This window comes from Engystomops pustulosus, chromosome 10, assembly GCF_040894005.1.
Source record: "Engystomops pustulosus chromosome 10, aEngPut4.maternal, whole genome shotgun sequence".
Classification (NCBI taxonomy): Eukaryota; Metazoa; Chordata; class Amphibia; order Anura; family Leptodactylidae; genus Engystomops; species Engystomops pustulosus.
The window spans coordinates 17476486-17497234 of record NC_092420.1 but is presented as its reverse complement, the minus strand read 5'-3'; the positions used below and the strand labels follow the sequence as shown (position 1 = coordinate 17497234).

General features: G+C 41.1%; 1 protein-coding gene across 1 annotated transcript in view; it reads right to left on the bottom strand.

The window, feature by feature from the left end:
• Nucleotides 1-20749, bottom strand: part of ADAMTS9 (ADAM metallopeptidase with thrombospondin type 1 motif 9) — a 167702-nt gene that overhangs the window by 49688 nt on the left and 97265 nt on the right. Inside the window, exon 28 of the mRNA XM_072128981.1 lies at nucleotides 18372-18548. Within this exon, the coding sequence (XP_071985082.1) occupies nucleotides 18372-18548 (177 nt within the window). The remainder of the gene's footprint in view (nucleotides 1-18371; nucleotides 18549-20749) is intronic.

Here is a 20749-nt window from a genome sequence, read left to right as displayed (position 1 = left end):
TTCTAGAAATTACATTTCATACCCTAACTGAGAAGACTTGTAGTTTCTCTTAAAGGGGTTGTCTAAGTTTGACTGTTATCCCGTATGTATAGGATAGGCGGTAACAATCGGGGACCCCCACTAGTCTCCCTGTAGTCCCATTCTCACTAATTGATGTAGTGGCAGGTCGGACAACCAACAGTTCATTGATATCCCCTATCCTGTGGTTAGGGGATAAAAAAGTTATTATTTTTAAAACAATTCTGTCAGAAGATACTCTGGGTCCCTCCAAGCACCAGGACCCAAATAATAATGCTATATTTGCACTTCTTACAACTGGGCCTCAGTGTAGTAGAGCACTATAGACTTCTATGAGTGCCATGCATGGCTCAGAGTTGTGCGTGGGGTTGTAGGCCGCATTCTGGTTTCTATGGTGATCCAACCTCTAAATTAGTGTAACAACATGGGTCTAGGTCATGTGAATAGCAAATAATAGGTAAATTATATTGTAGCCCACCTGCTGTCAAATATAAGCTTCAATACTTGGGGGTTTATTAATGAAATGTGAGTAAATGAGGTGTTACCATGGTTACCATGCAGGCCATAGCTGCCATCTTGTTACCTGCATATTATATAACGTGAAAACTGTAATTTAATCGCTTGTTATGAGCAACATGTCACCTTTACTAGAATACAGCTCTGATCACAAGTAAAAAGCGGTCATTAAAGGTATTATCCAGTCCCTTGAAATGTTTGGAAAAGTATAACATAACAAACGGAGTAATCTTCACCATATGATCCTCCACTACCATTTTATTAGCATGCAGAAATAAATAATAAAATATCCAGGAAAGATGGAAAATGTAACATAAAAATATGGAGGAGCCACTAATACGGCATACTCCCGTATATGCCACAAAGTCACAGAGTCAAAGATATAAAATTAGTGCTCTACTCCTTATACTGTTTGTCAAATGGCTAGAGCCTCTCACCACCTCTTCATGGACTGGAAATAAAAGATATCCCCGACTCCTTGCATCACCAATCGTCCTCCTTTAGTGGGTTGAAACACAATCCTCGTCTCGTTACCGTGTCTACGGTGTGTTCCCAATCCTACATCAGGAGGTATGCGAAAGGATAGTGCAGATTGCCAGGTTCAAAAAGGAAATAGTATTTATTGTATATACTCACATATTCCAATTTAAAAGCTCGCATGTAGTAAAAGCATAAGACGCCTAAAACACCTCGCCCGACCCAGGTTTCGCCTGTTCAGGCTTCTTCCGGGGCATGGTGTTTGGCGTCATCACTGGTGTTTTTATACCAAAATCACATACACCGACACAAAACCACTTCCCCCTTAACTCAGGGAGACCAAAACATTCCATCTGCATAAACATAATGTCATGTATTGCCATACAAGCCGATGTTAATTTGCATATCGAAATACAAAAATACATAAAAGCTTACTTACATGTAAACAAATTTTAAAAAACTAATTTAAAAAACTTTAAATATTCGTTCAATATTGATGCTGTACATATTAAGATCTTAATATCTGGTTGATTTTAGAAGTAAGTAAGTCATGAATAGCATATATAAGAAGATTACCACAGTCACAGTCCCTGGATCTATGAGTAATTGCCCCTGATTTATCATGCTTGATTTGGATTTCCTTTAAGACATAATCAGATACTTATGTTCTTTCACAACTGGAACTGGAAAAATTAAATCTTACACATGAAAACTTATATTTAATCCCTACAGGTAAGTGCTGTAGCGTAGTGTATATTATTCACTTAAATGGAGAGAGAGCTGCAGTACAATTTCAGACCACTTCACAGAGAATGGGGCAGATTTATTTACCCGGCCCGTTCGCGATCCAGCGGCGCGTTCTCTGCGGAGGATTCGGGTCCGGCCGGGATTCATCAAGGTAGTTCCTCCGACGTCCACCAGGTGGCGCTGCTGCGCTGAAAAGCATCTGAACGCGCTGGAGTTCACCGGCTCGAGCTGAGTGAAGGTAAGCGCGTCCCAAGCGACACATTTCTTTTTTTAGATGCGGCGGTTTTTTCGAATCCGTTGGGTTTTCGCTCGGCCATGCCCCCCGATTTCCGTCACGTGCATGCCGGCGCCGATGCGCCACAATCCGATCGCGTGCGCCAAAATCCCGGGGCAATTCAGGGGAAATCGGCGCAAATCGGAAGTATTCGGGTAACACGTCGGGAAAACGCGAATCGGGCCCTTAGTAAATGACCCCCAATGTGTGTTAGTTTGGCTAGATGAGCTGACTGCTTGATGTGCCAGTAGTGGTACCCATTCTGGCCTAATACTAATGGACTAGAAAGTCCTAGAAATCCCCTTTCCTTACAAGAAGGTGAGCCTGATACGAAAACCCCATTATGTTGTATGCAGTAAGCTCTTAAGCTCCCTCAAGGGGTGGCTTCAAGCAGTGAAAGTCTATGCTGTAGATTTGGAAGCTATATTCAGGCTACTGTTAATATAAAATTAGAAAACCGGACAGTCACAATCGAGGGGTTTTTAACATTTAGATTGGTGTATTTTCTGACATCTTCATAATAACAGAATGAAAGTCATTATCAAGTCTATTGTCCATACACCTAGAGAACTTCATTGTGTGGGACAGTGGTAAGTACTGCCAATCGAGTAAGTATAAAGGGTTAATCCATCTGGGATATGCTCCTATTAATTCCATACCATGAAGAGGGGGCTCACATGCTCTTCTGGATTTGTGTCCTTCAATGTAGCGCCGAAAACCAGAAAAGCTGAATGTGAATGTGGAGTGACAGGGTAATAATGAGATGAAGGGGCTGGTGGGAGAGAGGATGGAGAATACATTGAAAGAGGCATTAATGATGAGACTGTGGAAATGTCAAGTTAAAAGGACTCAAGTCTTTTGTGACCCCTTCACCCCTTAATCAGAGATCTTTCATATCCTGACAATGGCTCGGTTTCATCAAACAAGCCTGCCATGTATCATGTGACCAGCGTACAATACGGGGGGCGACCGGGGGCCTCACCATGTTCACGCACTAATTGTCAGAACTATATTTCCTCCATACATAATAAGCACAAGGGGGTCTACAAGAATACGAGTCATCACGTTCAGTCAACTGGGAAATTTTTAGAAACGGAATGAAAGTTGGGACACTCTGTAGGTACATGTCACCGGGGACATATATGTCCGTTCACCTTCCCCCCCCACCACCCTTTAACACCCCCCGTACAGAAAAGAAGGGTAATGTGACTCTAGCGTTTATAGTCAGGGGCCTCCCACATGATCACACCACCAACAGCGAAGGGGGGCTGTAGATAACCCCCTTCCTTCCTAAACTCCTGCAAAACTTTATATTCCTCTACCCATTCATCACCTGTTAAATTCTTTTAGTAAGCATCACTCTACGAAGAAGTTACTGCTAATCTAAATGTATTGTCGCTGCTTTGAAAACGTTATGGGTTTTGATGTTTTATTCACTAAATAATAGGTCTTGTCAAGTAAACTCTGTCACACAAGTCTAATTTAGTCAAAAAGTAAAACATATATTATTCGGGCCAAACCAGAGACGCCCCAACAGCTTTCTACCCGTAATGATGTACACCGAAAAAGATGTTTTCATACTCCATTGTGTTCCTTCCATTAAAAATACTACCCCCTCTTTTACTACTGAAATACTACACCAACAATAGAGTTTTCTGAGCTTTCCAAATGAAACAAGGTGTAACTCTGTGAACTAGGTGAACTACAGGGGTACATGCCCTGCCTCTAGGGGGTTCCCACACTGGTCTCATGATGTATGGTACATTGGGGCACACTTTTCTCGGACTGTGCCCTATCTTAAATGGTAAAATGGTAAAAGAGCATGTTATACTTCAGGACCAGTTGTTAAAATTACAGCCAGGGAGAAGCAGGGCAGAGTGCTGGCTCCCACCCCTTGCCTGATGCCTGTGGCTGGAAATGCAGCTCTGGGATGGATGTGAAGAAGGCGCCAAGAGGAAAGAGAATGTGCAGTGAGGAAAGATAAGTATGTTTGTTTATTTTTTTTATACCATTAGCTACTGTGGGCAATTACTGTGACTACTGGTTACTGTGGGCCATCACTGTGACTACTGGTTACTGTGGGCCATCACTGTGACTACTGGCTACTGGGGGAATCACTGTAACTACTGGCTACTGTGGGTGGGCACTGTGGATACTCGAGGCCGGCACTGTTACTACTGGCTACTGGGGGGAGGCACTGCGGGTACTGGAGGCAGGCACTTTTACTAAAGTCTACTTGGGAGGAGGCACTGAGGATACTGAAGACAGGCACTTTTACTACTGGCTACTGGGGAGGAGGCACTGAGGATACTGGAGGCAGGCACAGTTACAACTGGCTACCGGGGGAGGCACTGTGGCAACTTGGGGACAGGCTCTGTTACTACAGTTTACTGGGGTAAGCTCTGTGACTACCAGCTACTGGAGGCAGGCATTGTGACTACTGGCTACTAAGGGTAGGCACTGTGTCTATCAGCTACTTTGGACAGTCACCGTGACTAATGGCTGCCAGTGGCCTACTGGCTCCTGGTGATTGCTGTGACTCATGGCCATTGTGTGGTGGAAATGTGACTGTTGGCTTCTGTGTTGGGGCACTGTGATGTTGGGTACTATTTTCAGATTTTATTTTTTCTGGCTAGATCTTTAGTCTATTTTTATGTCTTTAGATGGGTTTTGGTGCTGCATTTACTTACTGAACTGGATTCTGGTGCAGTATTTTTTTTCTGATCAAAGTTCTGGTGCTGTACTGAAAATCTAAAATAACTGTAAATATATACACGCTAGGTTTATGTGCTGTATTTAGTGTAAGTATCAGTCTTGGTTCTGGTGCTGTATTTAAGTATAGAACTTGGTTATGAGGCTGTATTTATGCCATGATCTTGACTCTGGTGCTGTATATGACTTAGTTCTGGATTTTTGTATTTATGGTTTGGAAAAGAAGCTTTCTTTGTATATATGTAAGATAATAAATTAATTAAATAATTTTAGATACAAAAAAGTGGATTTAAATATTATATCAATATAAAGTGCATATTAAATATTGGAATGGTGTTAATTATGGTAGGTAGCATTTTTTCATGTGCCGCACTACACGAAGGACTTCTTGCCCCCAGTAGAGTAGAGACCCTGTTGTTAAAGAATTTTAATCCCACCCATGGTTAGGCCTCATTCACACAGCTGTTGGGGGACGTATATACGGCCGTCATATATACGTCATATATACGTCCCCCATAGACCAGCAATGGGCGCACGGCGCCATATGGAGTGGTACGGTGCATGTCCTATCTTTCCCCAGAATATGGCGCCGTGCCCCATGTTTCTCTATGGAGAGGGGCGGGGCCGAGCGTCGATCACCCCCTCCTCCTCTCCCCGGCGCCGAAGTGTGCCCACCTTGCTACAGTACGACGTGCCCACGTGTATGTGAATTTAGCCTGAGACTGTATACACACCATGAATATCACATGAAGAAATCATATTTTATCTAAATTAGTCACATTTTATCTGGTTCTAACATGTTTATTCATTTTTGCATGTTCTATATCTTTGGTAAGATATCACGATTTTTAGGTGGTGGGATTTTGGTGTTGCTATACTAATTTATTCTTCCTCTTAGGTGGGTTATTATCCGCACTGGTTACAACTGTTTGCACTGTACTGCAGCCCACAACCAGCTGGGAAAATACCTCTTGCCTAGTCAGGCAGTAAAACTGAAATATAGATTCCTCATGCTTGTTGCTGAGAAGTCTGTACCATGATGAGACTGGCGGGAAATGTCAGACTGATGCAATTATTACATTTATTTTATTATTATTACTATCATTATAGTAGAGAGTTTACTATGACCTGGGGAACTCCATAGGACCTCATGGTCAATGCACATCATAAAATAACATGTAATCAAGTAGCAAGGGGAGGGTTAATATATTACAGGTGCCATATGGCAAATGACGTCGGTCCTACAAGAGGCTTTAAAGGAATTTTCCACTTTGAAGATACTGATGAACAGAGTGAGTCTGACCCTCAGGATTCTTACTTTCTTATCAGGTGATATGGTCAACTTCCTGGTGCCGGAATAAAACTGTGCCCCCTCATTGATCAAACATCTAATACCTACTTTATTTACAGATGATCAATGTTGATTGAGGAAGAATTTCAACCACATCTCATGAGATTTATGAAAATTTGCGTCGAAAAAGTAAAAACTGTTTTGAAGTGACTGTCCTAAACTTATTATATTTAATCTTCGCATATTATGTCCTCCTTCCTTCTAAAATCAACTTTTAAAATCATGCTAATGAGTCTGAAGGGCGTTATAAGAGCTCCTCTGTGCTGTAACTTCACAGGCCGTTACACTGTCTTCCCCTGCTCCCTCAGCACTACCCACAGTCTGCTTTAATATGATGGAAGCTGGGGAAGTTTCATTGCAGGGGGTGTGGAGGGGGTGCAACAGCTTGTGAAGCTACAGCATAGAAGGACTCTCCCTACACTCCCCATAGCACTTCTGGCTCATTAGCATAATTGTAAAAGTTGATTTTAGAAGAAAGGAGGCCATGGATAACAAATATAAGAAGATTACCACAGTCCCGGTGCCTGGATCTTTGAGTAAGTGTCCCTGGGTTATCATTCTGGATTGTGATGATTTCCTTTAAGCCCTACGTCGATTCTTTAAGTAGTCACAAAGTTTCTAAACTCTCTTTCACAAAGTGAACACTTCTCAGAGATTCATTCTTATTGATTTGCCGCCCCGGATATTCTTCTGATAAATGCACATTTATGTGACGCTCACAAATCCAGCAGCCAAGACAAACTATACATAAGTATCAGAGACTCGAGTGGCGAGACAACAAGTCATAAAATTGCCAGGATGAACATGATGGAGGTCTTATCAGCGAGAAAGCTTTGTGTTAAAAATTCCCTCTCTCACCGGGGGACAATTTCATCTCTGCCTTATTACTGAGAGGGTGGGAGGCCCCGCTACCCATAATCAGGGCTGACATGAAATACTCGCTACACACAAGAAAAACTATGGCTACAAAGTCATTGTAATCATTCTCCCTATTACTAATCATATGGCTGAGGAAATAATGCAGGCGCGGGTGATGGATAGCCGCTATATGCATTGCTGTACAGTGCGGCGGTGAAACGCGTGAGCTCAGCTGCTCAAATGTCTAAACACCTGGGCAAAAAATTATGACACATATTTCCAGACAGAAGATCATGGTTGAAATCAGACTTGTAATAAATAACCATTGGCGCAATAGTAAAACTGTGAATGGGGCCTAACACCACGATGATTCTATCCAGGGGCAAAGGTTGGTAAGAAATTTTTTATATAGCGCATACAGATTACGCAGCGCTGCACAGAGTTTGCCAAATCGGTCCCTGTCCCCAATAGGGATCACAATCTAATCAACCTACCAGTATGTTTTGGAGTGTGGGAGGACCCGGAGGAACCCCCCCCCCCCGCAAACACGCTCTTAGCCTTGTATTTGTTCAACCCTTTCAAGTTAGTGGACCCCACAATGGCTGATGTGCCTATTACTCTAGTAGGCTACTAAATTTCTCAAGGCCATATTTGCTCAATACTACGCGTTTTGGACTTCAGAGGGATTATTTATCATTAGGAGAATCATTGGGTCAGTTCTATGTCTATTTTTGGAGCTCCACTCCCTATCAGTTTCATTAGAGTGGTTTTGGCCCTTTAATAAATGTTTTTATGGTCTACTTTCTCTCTGGGTTTTTTTTTTTTAAAAATACCCAAAAAGTCCCTCAAAAATACATAAATAGTCCCAGCACATAGAGCAGCAGGGGATTGGAGTAATTATGATCCCAGGGGCTATGGTTGTATGTCATATTTTGGCTAGGTAGTAGATTAGTTTGCTCTACCAAAACTGACCACTAGACGCCTAGACCACTTACAGTAGTATTATATTAGTATATGGCCCCCTATGATTTGTAAAGAGCTACGGATTATAATGCCCTATATCAGTGATGGCGAACCTTTTAGAGATCGAGTGCCCAAAATGAGACCCAAAACACACTAGCTTTTCCCAAAGTACCAACACAGCAATTTAGGCAGTAACAAACTTATTGCTACCAGAATCTTTGAGCTCCAATCCGACCCTGTCCACACCTTCTCACTCTTCGGACAGGACCAAGCAGCACAGGATGGGTCACTTTAATATATCAGGGCACTACTTGGACTGCCTGAGACTGCAGGAAGGTACCATGTCTGGTAAACTCTGTGCCTGGGAGATAGCCTGCGTGCCCACAGAGAGGCCTCCGAGTGCCATCTCTGGCACCAGTGCCATAGGTTCGCCATCACTGCCCTATATGATGATTATCATAATTAGACCACTTGTATGAGACAACCTTTTTGAGCAATGACCATCAAAATTGACCCTCTCCAGTGGGACCAAACCATTCATTTTTGGAGGTAACTCAGGTTCTCCGTACTATAACATTTGGGTGCTCTAAATGCATAAAAAGTCCCAGCACATAGACCAGCAGGGGACTGGAGTAACTATGAGACTTTTTATGGGACTTTTTGCAAAAGTCCCAAGTCATGAATCTGACTTTGCACGGTGTTGCACTTGCAGCAGTTCTATGTTTACACCAGATTAATGAAGAGGTGGGAACAGTCCGGTGAGAATTATTAGCAGTAAAAAGTCACAAAAAAAACCTTAATGCCACTTTTTTACACCAAAAAAATAAACAACCCCCCAGGTCTGTGAACAAAATATCCCAGTCCTACAGATTAGACTTATTCAGCTATGGACAGGTGTAGACCATCATGCAATTTGGGACTAGGAACTAAAAGCTGTATCCTGTGTAGCTCCCTTTATATTTTTGGATCAAGATTCGCATTGCAAGCCAAAGGTTCCAATATGCCTTGGAACAATGTCACCACCACCAATAATAATGTATAACCCGGATTGGATGCACTTACTTTATAGCTGTATTATCTGGGTATTACATGGTACACTATAAGGGTGGCATCAACACTCTCAGGTCTCAGGTTGTCACAAGACCTATGATTAGTCTGAACAGTGACATTGATATTGTCTGGGACCTACGTTTGGTAGATAATTTTCTATGGTCCTGAAAAATTGCCAAAATTATAGGGGTGTAACAATACTGGGCAAATTATGTTTTGGTCTATAGTAATCCATTTCCATAATGCCTCATGCCAATACGGTTCTGCATTATTCTCTTAGGTTTCTTCAAGACGCTCTATAGGGCAGTACAATCAGATCCTTTAAGATTGAAATTCAGTCTTAGATGTAGATTCTAATAATGTAATTACCATCCAGGATTGTACATCAGAAAAGTGAACACGTAATAATAAAATAACATTTGGGTTATTCTCTATGTTTCTTTAATGCCGAGCATCATTACCATGGAACATCATCTGCAAAATTCATGGAAAATTAAATAACAATGCCGAAGAAATAAATACATTTCATTCCATAAATACAAACACGGAATACAGAAGCGACTGAACTGAGTCATCCCCCGTTTTGTATTCCGGGCAGCGACGCGCTAAGGCTTCTTGTGAATTGCAAATATCCTTGAATTAAAAGTCCTTGTGCATGAAGACACCAAATTCCTGTGCGTTTATTATGTTCTGAGTCAGACAGATCTCCACAATAAGATGGACAATTATATTCCCAATGTACATAACGAGCCTCAATACATTATACAGGCAGTCCCCGGGTTACTTACAAGATTGATTCCATAGGTTTGTATTTAAGTTGAATTTCTATATAAGTCGGAACTGTATATTTTATAATTTTTCAATTGTAGTTTCAAAATTTTTTGCTGTAATGGAACCAAGGATTATCAATAAAGCTTCATTACAGACACCTTACAGCTGATCACTGCAGTCGGGGACTAAAGTAATGCATCCAGAGAGCTTCACCAGACGTCACAGTGGGTAGAGTCAGTTTTTAACTAGGGGTCGTCTGTAAGTTGGGTGTTTTTAAGTAGGGGACCACCTGTATTTTACTAGTCCTCGTCCTAGTAAGACAACTGTCAGGATCACTAGTAGTGGACCCTCTGTACCACCGCGGACGATGACGTAAGCCGACACCTGGAGGTGGAGTATAAGTGGTGCCTGTTTTTCACCAGAGCTGCTGCAAAGTAGGTTGGACATGTTGCCACCCGGTCACTCCACTCCACTTTGTCTGTGGTGGTGGCCAAGGTGAAGTACAGAGTCGTAGAGCAGAATCGTAGTCGGGAACAGGCAGGAGGTCAGGACAGGCAGCACGGGATCAGAGTCGGGGACGTAGCGGAAGGTCTGGGCAGGCAGCACAAGAGCGAAGTTGGGAACAGAATCGGTGGTCACAACGTGAATTTTCAAGACAAGCACTAGGCATAAGGGACAAGCTTTCTCTGTGGCACAAGGCACAAAGATTCTGCAGGGGACACAGGAAGGGGCTGGCAATTTATCCGGGCAGGCGGCCGTCCAGCGCCAATTATCGTCACGATGGCCCTTTAAATCTTACGGAGCCAGAATCTTGAGAGCTGGAATCCGGTTGGTTGATGTTGAGTACAACTCAACTTTTTAACTTGAAATAGTTTTTCTAAATCTCTCCATAATACTTCCAATAACTTGAGTATGCCCTTTGTAGGACATTCTGCTAGATGTTACACACAAAGACTGCATACGTTCTGGTTCCTTACAGGAATATAACTCTAGGTAGTTCGGGAGAAGTAGTCACACTGGAGGGAGCTCTAGGGTCCCTTGGCCACATATGATAGCATAATTATAAATGGGTCATACTGAGTCTCATTGGGGTACCTTACATGTTAGGCATGGCCCTTTTATAGTAGCATAACATCACCTATAAATCTAGTCTACTACTTTGTGGGTATTTTGCAAGGATTATAATAATGTGAACCATTATTGTTGCCCAGAATTTTCACTCAAAGGAATCTTTTGTGCGTTGTAGCGACCTCAAAATCCCCCTATATTAAAGAACTTGTGCAAAAAACTCTGCAACACTTTTTCTCATTAGGAAACCATAGGGTTGCACAACTAGATGACCAAGCCTATTTTTGGCTTGTCCCAAGCTTTTACCAGTTAGACTGAAGTCAACATGTCCTCCCATGACATTGCCATGGACAAGCCAATTAACCTTCCTTCACCATAGCCTTAAAGAATAGATTCATCTTAATAAAGATGCAGGTCCATTATGTGACAGGCAAAACTTTATGTTATTTGGTCCAAAAGTGGGGGAAAAAAAATTCCTTCCCAGCCAAAGATTTGGTCACACGTTGATGATTATATATCAAAGTTTTGCCACAATTTTTGCAAATTGTTGGATAAACTCTAGTGTAAATTGACCTCAACCCATAAATGTATATTTCATATGCAAAATAAAGAGTCGGAATCTAAAGTGACATTATGACAACTAGAATCCTGAATGATATCATCATCCGCGGCAGGTGAGGAGTTCCGCTAACCTGTCATACATGCGCCCAGTGACTGCGAATATCTGAAGGACACATGTTTGCATGTATTATGTATAAGAGAACAGATCCCCTTTGTATCGTTTCAGGGTCACATACTGGAAGTAATCAGACCCACAGCTGCTCCCTCAGAAATTTTACAAGGTTGTATTTTTTCCAAAAGACTCCGAGCCATTGTTTCTCGAAAAAGGGCACATATTTATTTAGCTGCGCAAACATGCACTGTGTCTGCCGTAAGTCAAACAACCTCTCGGAAGTCTTCATTTGTCTGGGTTTGCAAAAACTCCATTACACTGCACGCTCGTAAAAGAGAAAACCCAGATATCACTGCTTAAGCTAACACTATTCCACATACACAATGCCCCACTTTAAATCTGTAAACCGTAAGGCCAAGTTTACTCAGTATAAACAGGCAGACATTCTTAAGGTGGTCTGTCTTTCACATATTTCACCATGGAACTAAGCAGTTTCTACCCAGGGTAGCCACCTTAAATCTTGACATTTTGACTCTTGAAATCAAGGGGATGCCTACATGGGCCATGTTGCCTCAAATGTGAGATACTCTATATCAGTGGTGGCAAACCTATGGCACAGTTGGCAGAGTTGGAACTCTGAGCCCTGTCTGTGGGCACAAAGACTGTAATTCCACCACAGAATTTGCCAGACAGGACTCAAGGCCTCCTTCTACAGTCCAAGGCAGCCGAGGATGTGTCCTGCTCATCCTTGGTTGCTTGGAACTGCAGGAGGCAGGGCCGGCGCCAGCAATGGGCAGAACTGGGAAAGTGACGGGGCCCAGAGCTGCTGGGGGGGCCCACATAAGGCTTTACATATGGAATCCATGGGGGGTGAGAACGCTGTATCTCTTGAGTCCATACAGTGTGAGGAGGGTTTATATAAAATAATCATGAGGGGGCTGTTTGATATGATAATCTAGGGAATATTTTAGGACTGGAGACTGGAGTTCCTGAATTTTGTATGCCGCCATGTGAGTTCACTGCAAAGGCGCCAACTGAGGCTCTGTCACCCAGGGGCCTACTGAAACCTGGAGCCGACCCAGGCAGGAGGCACAACAAGTTGTGGATGGATATGGGTAAGTATTGGTGCTCCTGCTCCGTGCTCCACAGTTGTATCCGTTCTTGGGATCTTGGAGGGAAACTACAATGACTTTCTACTGTATTTGTGTCCTCAGGACATTGATACAATTGAAAAAGCTTACAGACCAGAGAGCAATAAGTTATTGCTTAATTTTCCATGTTGCCACCTTGTAAAAGATATGTGGGTTTGGTTGTAATTTGGGCAATTGGTCTCTAAAAGGTCCTCAATCATGGCTCTATATTATGGTTAATTGATAAAGGTCATGTAGGTCTTGAATGAGGGATTTACTTAGTACCTGAAATTAAGGCACCATACACAAAATATCACCTAAATTCACTATTATCTGTAGGTTTGGCCGACCTATCAAATAGGTATAAGGTTCCTAACTCTCCTGTGAGGGCAGATATAGGGGGAGACTAAGGATTGGTTGGAATTTAACTTCATAATCCCTTTGTTTTGCACATCTGATGATATCATGTTATGCCCAGATTAGAATTGGTCAAATTGGTGAAGCACAAGGGTTGGGCAGGATACCACATACACCGAAGGGCCAAAATAGCCAATTAAAGGGTATGTATCGGGCATCTAGCTGCTGAGAGTCCACAGTGTTCTTAGAATGGGGTCAGGTTAGGCTCAGGGTTTCCGTAGGCCCCTTGGCGATACAGCCTCTGGGGGCCTCATTGCAGTGAACATGGCGGCATTAAAAATTCTGAAACTAAAACAGTCTTATGTGGGCCCACCCCAGCAATTCTGGGCCCCGGCACTTGCCCAAGTATGCCCAGTGCTGGCGCCGGCCCTGAATGGGGTCTCCCTATTCTACTATGTAAATTGGGTGGCAGTGGGCACACATGATCACTACTTCAATTACTGCCAGACCCCAGTAAAGGAATAGAGAGGAATTAGTGTGTTAAGTAGGAAAAACTCACTTTTTTAATGAATGTCACAAGTGTCTCTTAAAGGGATGTTCTATGTGAATCAATAGGTATAATGATTTTTTTAGAATACTTTGTGTTTCATAAGTCCTACTTATCGTCAATGAAAGGTTATATTTTTATCTGGTGGGTTAATGCTATTTCTACTCTCTAAATAGCTAATATTTAATATGAAGAAGCCCAGAATCTGCCCTTCTGTCACTCACAGTCACAATCTGTCATTTGACTTCTTAAAATGTTTACCCAGTCAATACTACTGATGTGGCTCCTGCCATCCAAGCAAATAAGAAAGCTTCTGCCAAACAATTGTTTAGTCAATGCATCAATGTTCCTGACTCCAATGAACAAGCTACATTTGTCTCATCAATGCAGACATGTTATTTCAATATTGGTAGAGAATAGATGGCATAAGGGGGGGGGGGGGTAAGGCTGCCATTACACACAGGCATCTATGGGTTTACAAATATGTGAATATTTATTTTATTTTTACATACAAATGATTGACTAGATGTGATTTTACGGCTATTTTGATCGTGCTGTGATTTGCTTCTGTGCTAGAGGCAAGCAGAGCTGCTTCCTATAATGTAAGAAGTGATAGCTATGCCTATTCCAATGGGTCTGATGAGACATACTGATCCAATACAACTAAATTGATATCACCTGGATCTGTGAGTAGTTTATTTTATACTTTTCCATATTAATGGGAGCAATGGGGAGATTTACTAGTGCAACATATGCCTGAAACATCTTGCGTCACATTTAACAGCAAATTAAATCTGAAAAGTAAGACCAGACAGTCCTAAATAGAGGCACTTTAATAAATACAGCCCAGCATAAGACCGTCTTGTTTAGCTTTATAACTTTTACCTAGCATTAATAATTTGGCCTTGTCGTTTTCAATGACCTTAAAGGGAACCGTCACCCATTAAACTACTGGCGCCCTCCGGTAAGGCAAGAAATGTCCTTTCTAGAATTCCCTCTTTGTGAAATCTCACCCGTTTACATATAAAAAAAAATCCCCTCCAAAGTCGTGTGAAAAAAATGAGCAGAGACGAGATATATTTTACCTGAGATGAGTCAAGTATAGAAGCTGCAGACAGCTATATTGTTTTATAGCACCTAGAAACATGATCTATCACATGTCATATTAAAGATAAGAATCTCATCTTTCAGACTGCACCAGGCTTGTGGTTCTGTAATATATAGAACCAGAGAAACAGTTTAAAAAAGGGCAGAAATTGGATGTTTATCTGCAGCTCGATTTTGGAACTCTTTCTTTAACTAGACATAACCAGTATGGATGATGTGATCTGAATGATGAGATTGTTATCTTTAATATGCTACCAGCACCATTTTTCTAGGTGCTACAGAATCGAAGATAGAGGCGTCTGAAGTAACACTGCCTCCGTAACCTCTATACTTGGCTTAGGTAAAATATGACTCTTCTCCCCTTATTTGCAAATGACTTTGGCGGAGATATTTTTTATAAGTTAAAGGTTTAATCTCAAAGATGGAATTCTAGAAAGTGCATTTCATACCCTACTGGAGCGGTCAAGTACTGTAATGGTGTAAACTTATCTGACAGGTTCCCTTAAGCTGCAGTTTTTAATATTATTTTTGGACCTTGAACATTTTTGACCTGATGCTCTTAATCAACAGATATATATATATATATATATATATATATAAATATATATGTATATAAGATAACAAAGATATAAACCATAGATAAAGAAGAGACGTGGTATTTCAAGTTTATTTCCACTAGATCGTTTACTCCCCCAAAAATGTCTTAAATACAACATTAGAGACCTTCATGTTAATACTGTCTGTTTACTGCCTATATACAATTACTGCTGCGGTACACTCACAGCGCATGCGTCACTTCAGGAAAAAAAAAAATTAGCATTATTGTTTCTAAACGTCATGCCTAAAACATGCCTAAAACAGGAGTTCAATATATTAAAAAAATTTTTTTTGCCATAAAGTGCCTTAGAACCCAATTTATATACAATGTATCTTTCTATACGTCTGTATATACGAACAGATAATAAACCTTGCGAATATGAAATGTACAGTGAAGCTGGCACTGAACTCCCCTGGTCACATCATTTACAATATGCAAATATTCTGAAGATTTTACATAATCTGTACAACCCCCCCCCCCCCCCCCCAAAGCAAATGTCTATCTCACTATGCTACATTATACAGTATATATAAAAACAGCACCAAATGTCATTACAGCAGTTTAGCAAAGATATATATAGATATAAAAATTAAAAAAAAAATTCCCAAATACAAATGTTGACAATCACCTATAGAGTTGAATATGTTATATCTTGTTTGGAAAGAAAAAAATAATAATATACATGATAAAACAATACAAGAAAATTGGAAATTTGGTTAAAAAAAAGTTAAGAAAAGCTGAACAGAAATTATTTAAAGGAGACAGATCCACACTTCTGAATAGAGATTAGAGGACCCGATGGTCAGGCTTTGCGTTTGGGTTCGGCCGCTCGATCCGGATGTATTTTGTGGTCGAACAGCCAATCAGGCAAATCGAAGCCCATAACAAGTAGCTGAGGCTATGATTGGCCAGGGAGGAATTCCTCCTAACCAATCATAGCCATGGCTACTTGCTAGGGTTGTCAGTTTGCCTGATTGGCTGTTCTGCTGCCAATCCGGCAGTGGAACCCGAATGCCGAACCCAAATCTGACCACTGGGTCCACCCATCTCTACTCGTGACATGTCTGTTTTTGTACATTTTTGAAATCCCTGTGCATTGTGTTATTAGTTTCTATAATTTTAATTTTGCAATGTTTCTTTATTCCTCATAAGTAATTATTTTTAAACGAGCAAATGGGTGTTGCTGCCACTTTTGGGCAAAGGGGGTGTGTCCTAACACAAATAGAAACTCTCCGTGCTGATTGGACAGTAACAGAGTGTGCAGGGACACACCCCTAACTGGTCACACTCATACAAATGTTCATAAAATTCAGGACGAATAATAAAGAAACAGTAAAACACAAAACATTTTTTATGAAAAACTTTCCTGAGCATTAAAAAGTTTTGATAAAAATGGGAGAGGCGAAAGGTCTCTTTAAATAGAAAGAAAGACAGTGGTAGATTGTGATATTTCCTATGCAATAAATATTTTAAATATGAATATTCATTAGCATAAATCATATTCTAAGTACTGCCACATTATCACAAATTTGGAATACAGAAAGCAAAATAATAAAAAAATGACACATTTCTGGTACTTGTCTCTTTGTTGTATTGATTGTTTCTCTCTCTTGCTTAGTTCTCCCTAAGGAGAGTCAATGGGGGTCATTTATCATACGTTGGGTCATAAAAATGCAGAGGCCGGCTGCACTCTTCTGGCATCGAATTGAGCTTGAACCTGTGCCCATTCAGTCCTGATAAAAAACTCCCATTGACCCTATTTTAAAGGGGTTGTCCAGGATTACAAAAAACATGACTGCTTTCTTTTAGAGAGACAGCACCATATCTTCCCATAATTTGTGTTCAATATTCTACTTCACATTTACATCTTCAAAATTGTATGGGTGGGGGTGGAATTATTTCCAAAAAAAAAAAGAAAGTAGCCATGTTTTTTTAAATCCTGGACAACCCCTTTAAGTTTTTGAGTTAAATATTGTTAAAGGGCATCTACCACCAGGATTAAAGACTGTATGCAAATGAGCCTGAGGTACTCCAGTCTCCATATGTGTTAATGGAGCCCCTGAGGCTCATTCGCATACAGTCTTTTATCGTGGTGGTAGAGGTTGTTTAAAGTGTGATTTGATTCTAAAGTAGGAAGATTACATTTTTTAATTTACATATTACAGATAGAGATGAGTGGACCTGACTTTTGCGTTCAGGTTTCGACCAAGTGAATCGGCCGAACAGCAAATCCGGCAAATTGACGCCCATAGCAACTAACCATGGCTATGATTGGTCAGGGGAATACTAGCAAAGGCTTAGCAACTTGACACTCCTAATAACTAGCCATGGCTAGTTGCTAGAGGCATCAATTTGACGATCCGGCAATATGTTCGGGTCGCACCACGGAACCTGAACGCAAACGCTTTCATTGGATTCGCTCATCTCTAATTACAAATTGTAAATTTACATATATACGTAGGGATCATCAATACTGGTGAATGGGGGTCTTACACCCAAGGCTCCCACCATTCAGCTGATTGGGCACAGACAAAAACACAGAGCTAGAAGCAGACAGCTCCATACACTGTGTAGTGGCCAAGCCAGGGTACTGCAACTCATTATTTAGATTTTTTTCACATACTGTTTGCTGGAATGTGATAACTCTTATCAGATATCACGGATTACACCCTACTATCTTTTCCGTTCTGACTCTAGCAAACATTTTCTAAACCTTGTCAAATAAATATCCTAATATAGGTCATTAAAATGTCCTTGACAATAAGGAGTCTGACCACAGGACTGCACCGATGTACCACGTCTGTACTGCAAGAGGTAAATACATTAAAAAAAAAAACATAAAACATATATTTCTTTATACAAAATCGCTAATAACAATAGTACGGTATCCTATATTTAGGATCAACATTGTAAAAGTTATAACAATTGTTTTTGGATGCATCACATAACATGATGTGGTCAAATCAATGAAAGCCCGTTCTTTTCTAAGGAAAAACATGCCGAACCGGATGACAAGGAAGGAATTTACAACAAATCTAAGTGCAGTGTTCAAATGAAACAACTTTGTACTTATATATTATGGAAGACCTTGGTCTTGGTGAAGAGAATTTCCATTAGTATATAAAAAAAATATGAAAATTACTTATGGTCATACCGAGCTCCAAGGACCTGTATTCCAGGCGGAATCTGGCGGACAACTATGAGTGTTACATTGTTCCCGATCTGGAGGTTTATCCAGTATCTCGCAGCTGAGGTCATTGAATCGTTCCCCGTTAGGTCTCTGACATACGACAAGTCTTGTCCTGGTCCCGGAACCACATTTTTTGGAACACTATAAATGGAAGTAAAAGGTATTTTTAATAAATTTGAAACCTCACCTGGCCGAAACTTTTTAAAATGTACAGAATTAACTTTTTCAAATACAGGCGGTCCCCTACTTATGAACACCCGACTTACAGACAACCCATAGTTACAGACAGACCTCCCTGACCTCTGGTGAAGCTTTCAGAATGCTTTACTATAGTCCCAGACTGCAATGACCAGCTGTAAGGTGTCTGTAATGAAGCTTTATTGATAATCCTTGGTCCTATTAAAGCAAAAAATGTTTAAACTCCAATTGTCACTGGGGCCAAAATTATTTTTGTCTGGATCTACAATGATAAAATATACAGTTTCGACTTACACACAAATTCAACTTAAGAACAAACCTCCGGACCCTATCTTGTACGTAACCCGGGGACTACCTGTATATGGATTATCTTCTTTAGATTACCGTATTTTTCGGACTATAAGGCGCACAGGATTATAAGGCGCACCATCAATAAATGCCTGCTAAAACGTCTAGGTTCATGTATAAGGCGCACCGGATTATAAGGATGAATGACCAGCAGGTTGCAGACCTGTGTACAGTTCAAGGCAGCTGTTGTCTGTAAGTATTGTTCATATATAAGGCGCACTGGACTATAAGGCGCACCTTTGATTTCTGAGGAAATTAAAGGATTTTTTGTGCGCCTTATAGTCCGAAAAATACGGTATAGAGTAGATGTTTAAATCGGAATGTTGTATAAAGCAGATTTTGGAAAAACATGATAAGGTGGGACTCCAGTTGAACTTGGTCTCAACCAATTAAGGGCCTCAAAGATTTAGCAGACCCAAATAGGGTACGGCTTTAAAGGGAACCTGTCATCAGCAATTGGCTAAATAAACCACTACCAGTATATAGTCAAATAGCGTAATACCTTCTAGTTTTTGTTTTTTTCATGGTCCAGTGTGATGGCATCATCCAGAAAATCAACTTTGAAGTGAGATGTAAATTGGTTGTTTAAATTCAAGGAGGTGGAGAGTTTTACACTGAAGTCAAGGTGGGGAGCTCTGAAGCCTCCTCCTCTGTGATTGAGATCAGGCATCGGACTTCATGAGATTTGGTTAGTGATGTCTCTGGATGCAGAAGCATCAATTACAGTGAAGGGAGCTGTTTCAGTAAGAGAGAGCTTGACTTCAGTTTTAAAATCTCCGCCACCTTGACTTTATACATCCAGTTTACATCTTACTTTAAAGTAGATTCTCTGGATGATGCCACCGCAATTGAAATGAAAGTCATGAAAGTAAGTAAGTAGTTTATTAGGTCAATTTCTGCTGACAGGTTCCCTTTAAAGAAAATCTACCATCAAAATCCTTCATGATAAACCAGGGACACTTACTCATAGATCCACGCACTGTGACTGTGGCAATTTTCTTATATTTGATAGGTCTCCTTCCTATTAAAATAAACTTTTATTCCAATGAGCCTGAATTGTTTAAGGGTGGGTTATTAGAACCCATCAGTGCTGTAGCTTCACAGGCTGCTACAATGAGCAGAGAAGGTCTCCCCTCCCCCCTGCACTTCCTGCTGCTGCTAGATTACACATGCAGAGGGTGTCAGGAGGAGATCAGGGGGTTGAGTGAGACATGTTCTGCACATTAAAGCAGCCTGTGAATCTGCAGCACTGAGGGGCTCTGGTAAGGCCCCCAGAGCCTTTCATGCTCATTGGCATAATTTTAAAGTTGATTTTAGAAGGAAGAAGGCCACGGATAAGAAATATAAAAAGATTACCAAAGTCACAGTGCCTGGATCTATGAGTAAGGGTTTCACATGATGGATTCCAGCACCCTCCTCTTTGTCTTCTGAAGTTAGATTAAAGGACACCAGTCATCAGGTCTCTGCCACTAGTCCTGTCACTACTACCTGTTGGAGCAGCTCACAAGGATCCCATCCCAGCCCTTAACTAGTCAATTCACAATTTAATCATTGCAAAATCATTTTTTCTTTATTATGTAAATGAGGCTGGTCACATGGTCAGAGGCAGTGATGTCACACCTGTTACCCCTCCCCTTTCCTCCCCTTGCTCATGTTTGCATGTTTGTGTGTAATGTATAGTAAAGCATTGCTGGTGTGTGTGCTGCATCCTCTTAATACACAGAGACACAGACATCAGCTACACACGTACCTGACATGTTCTGCTATACCATGGCTGCCTGGAGCTGTTGTATCTT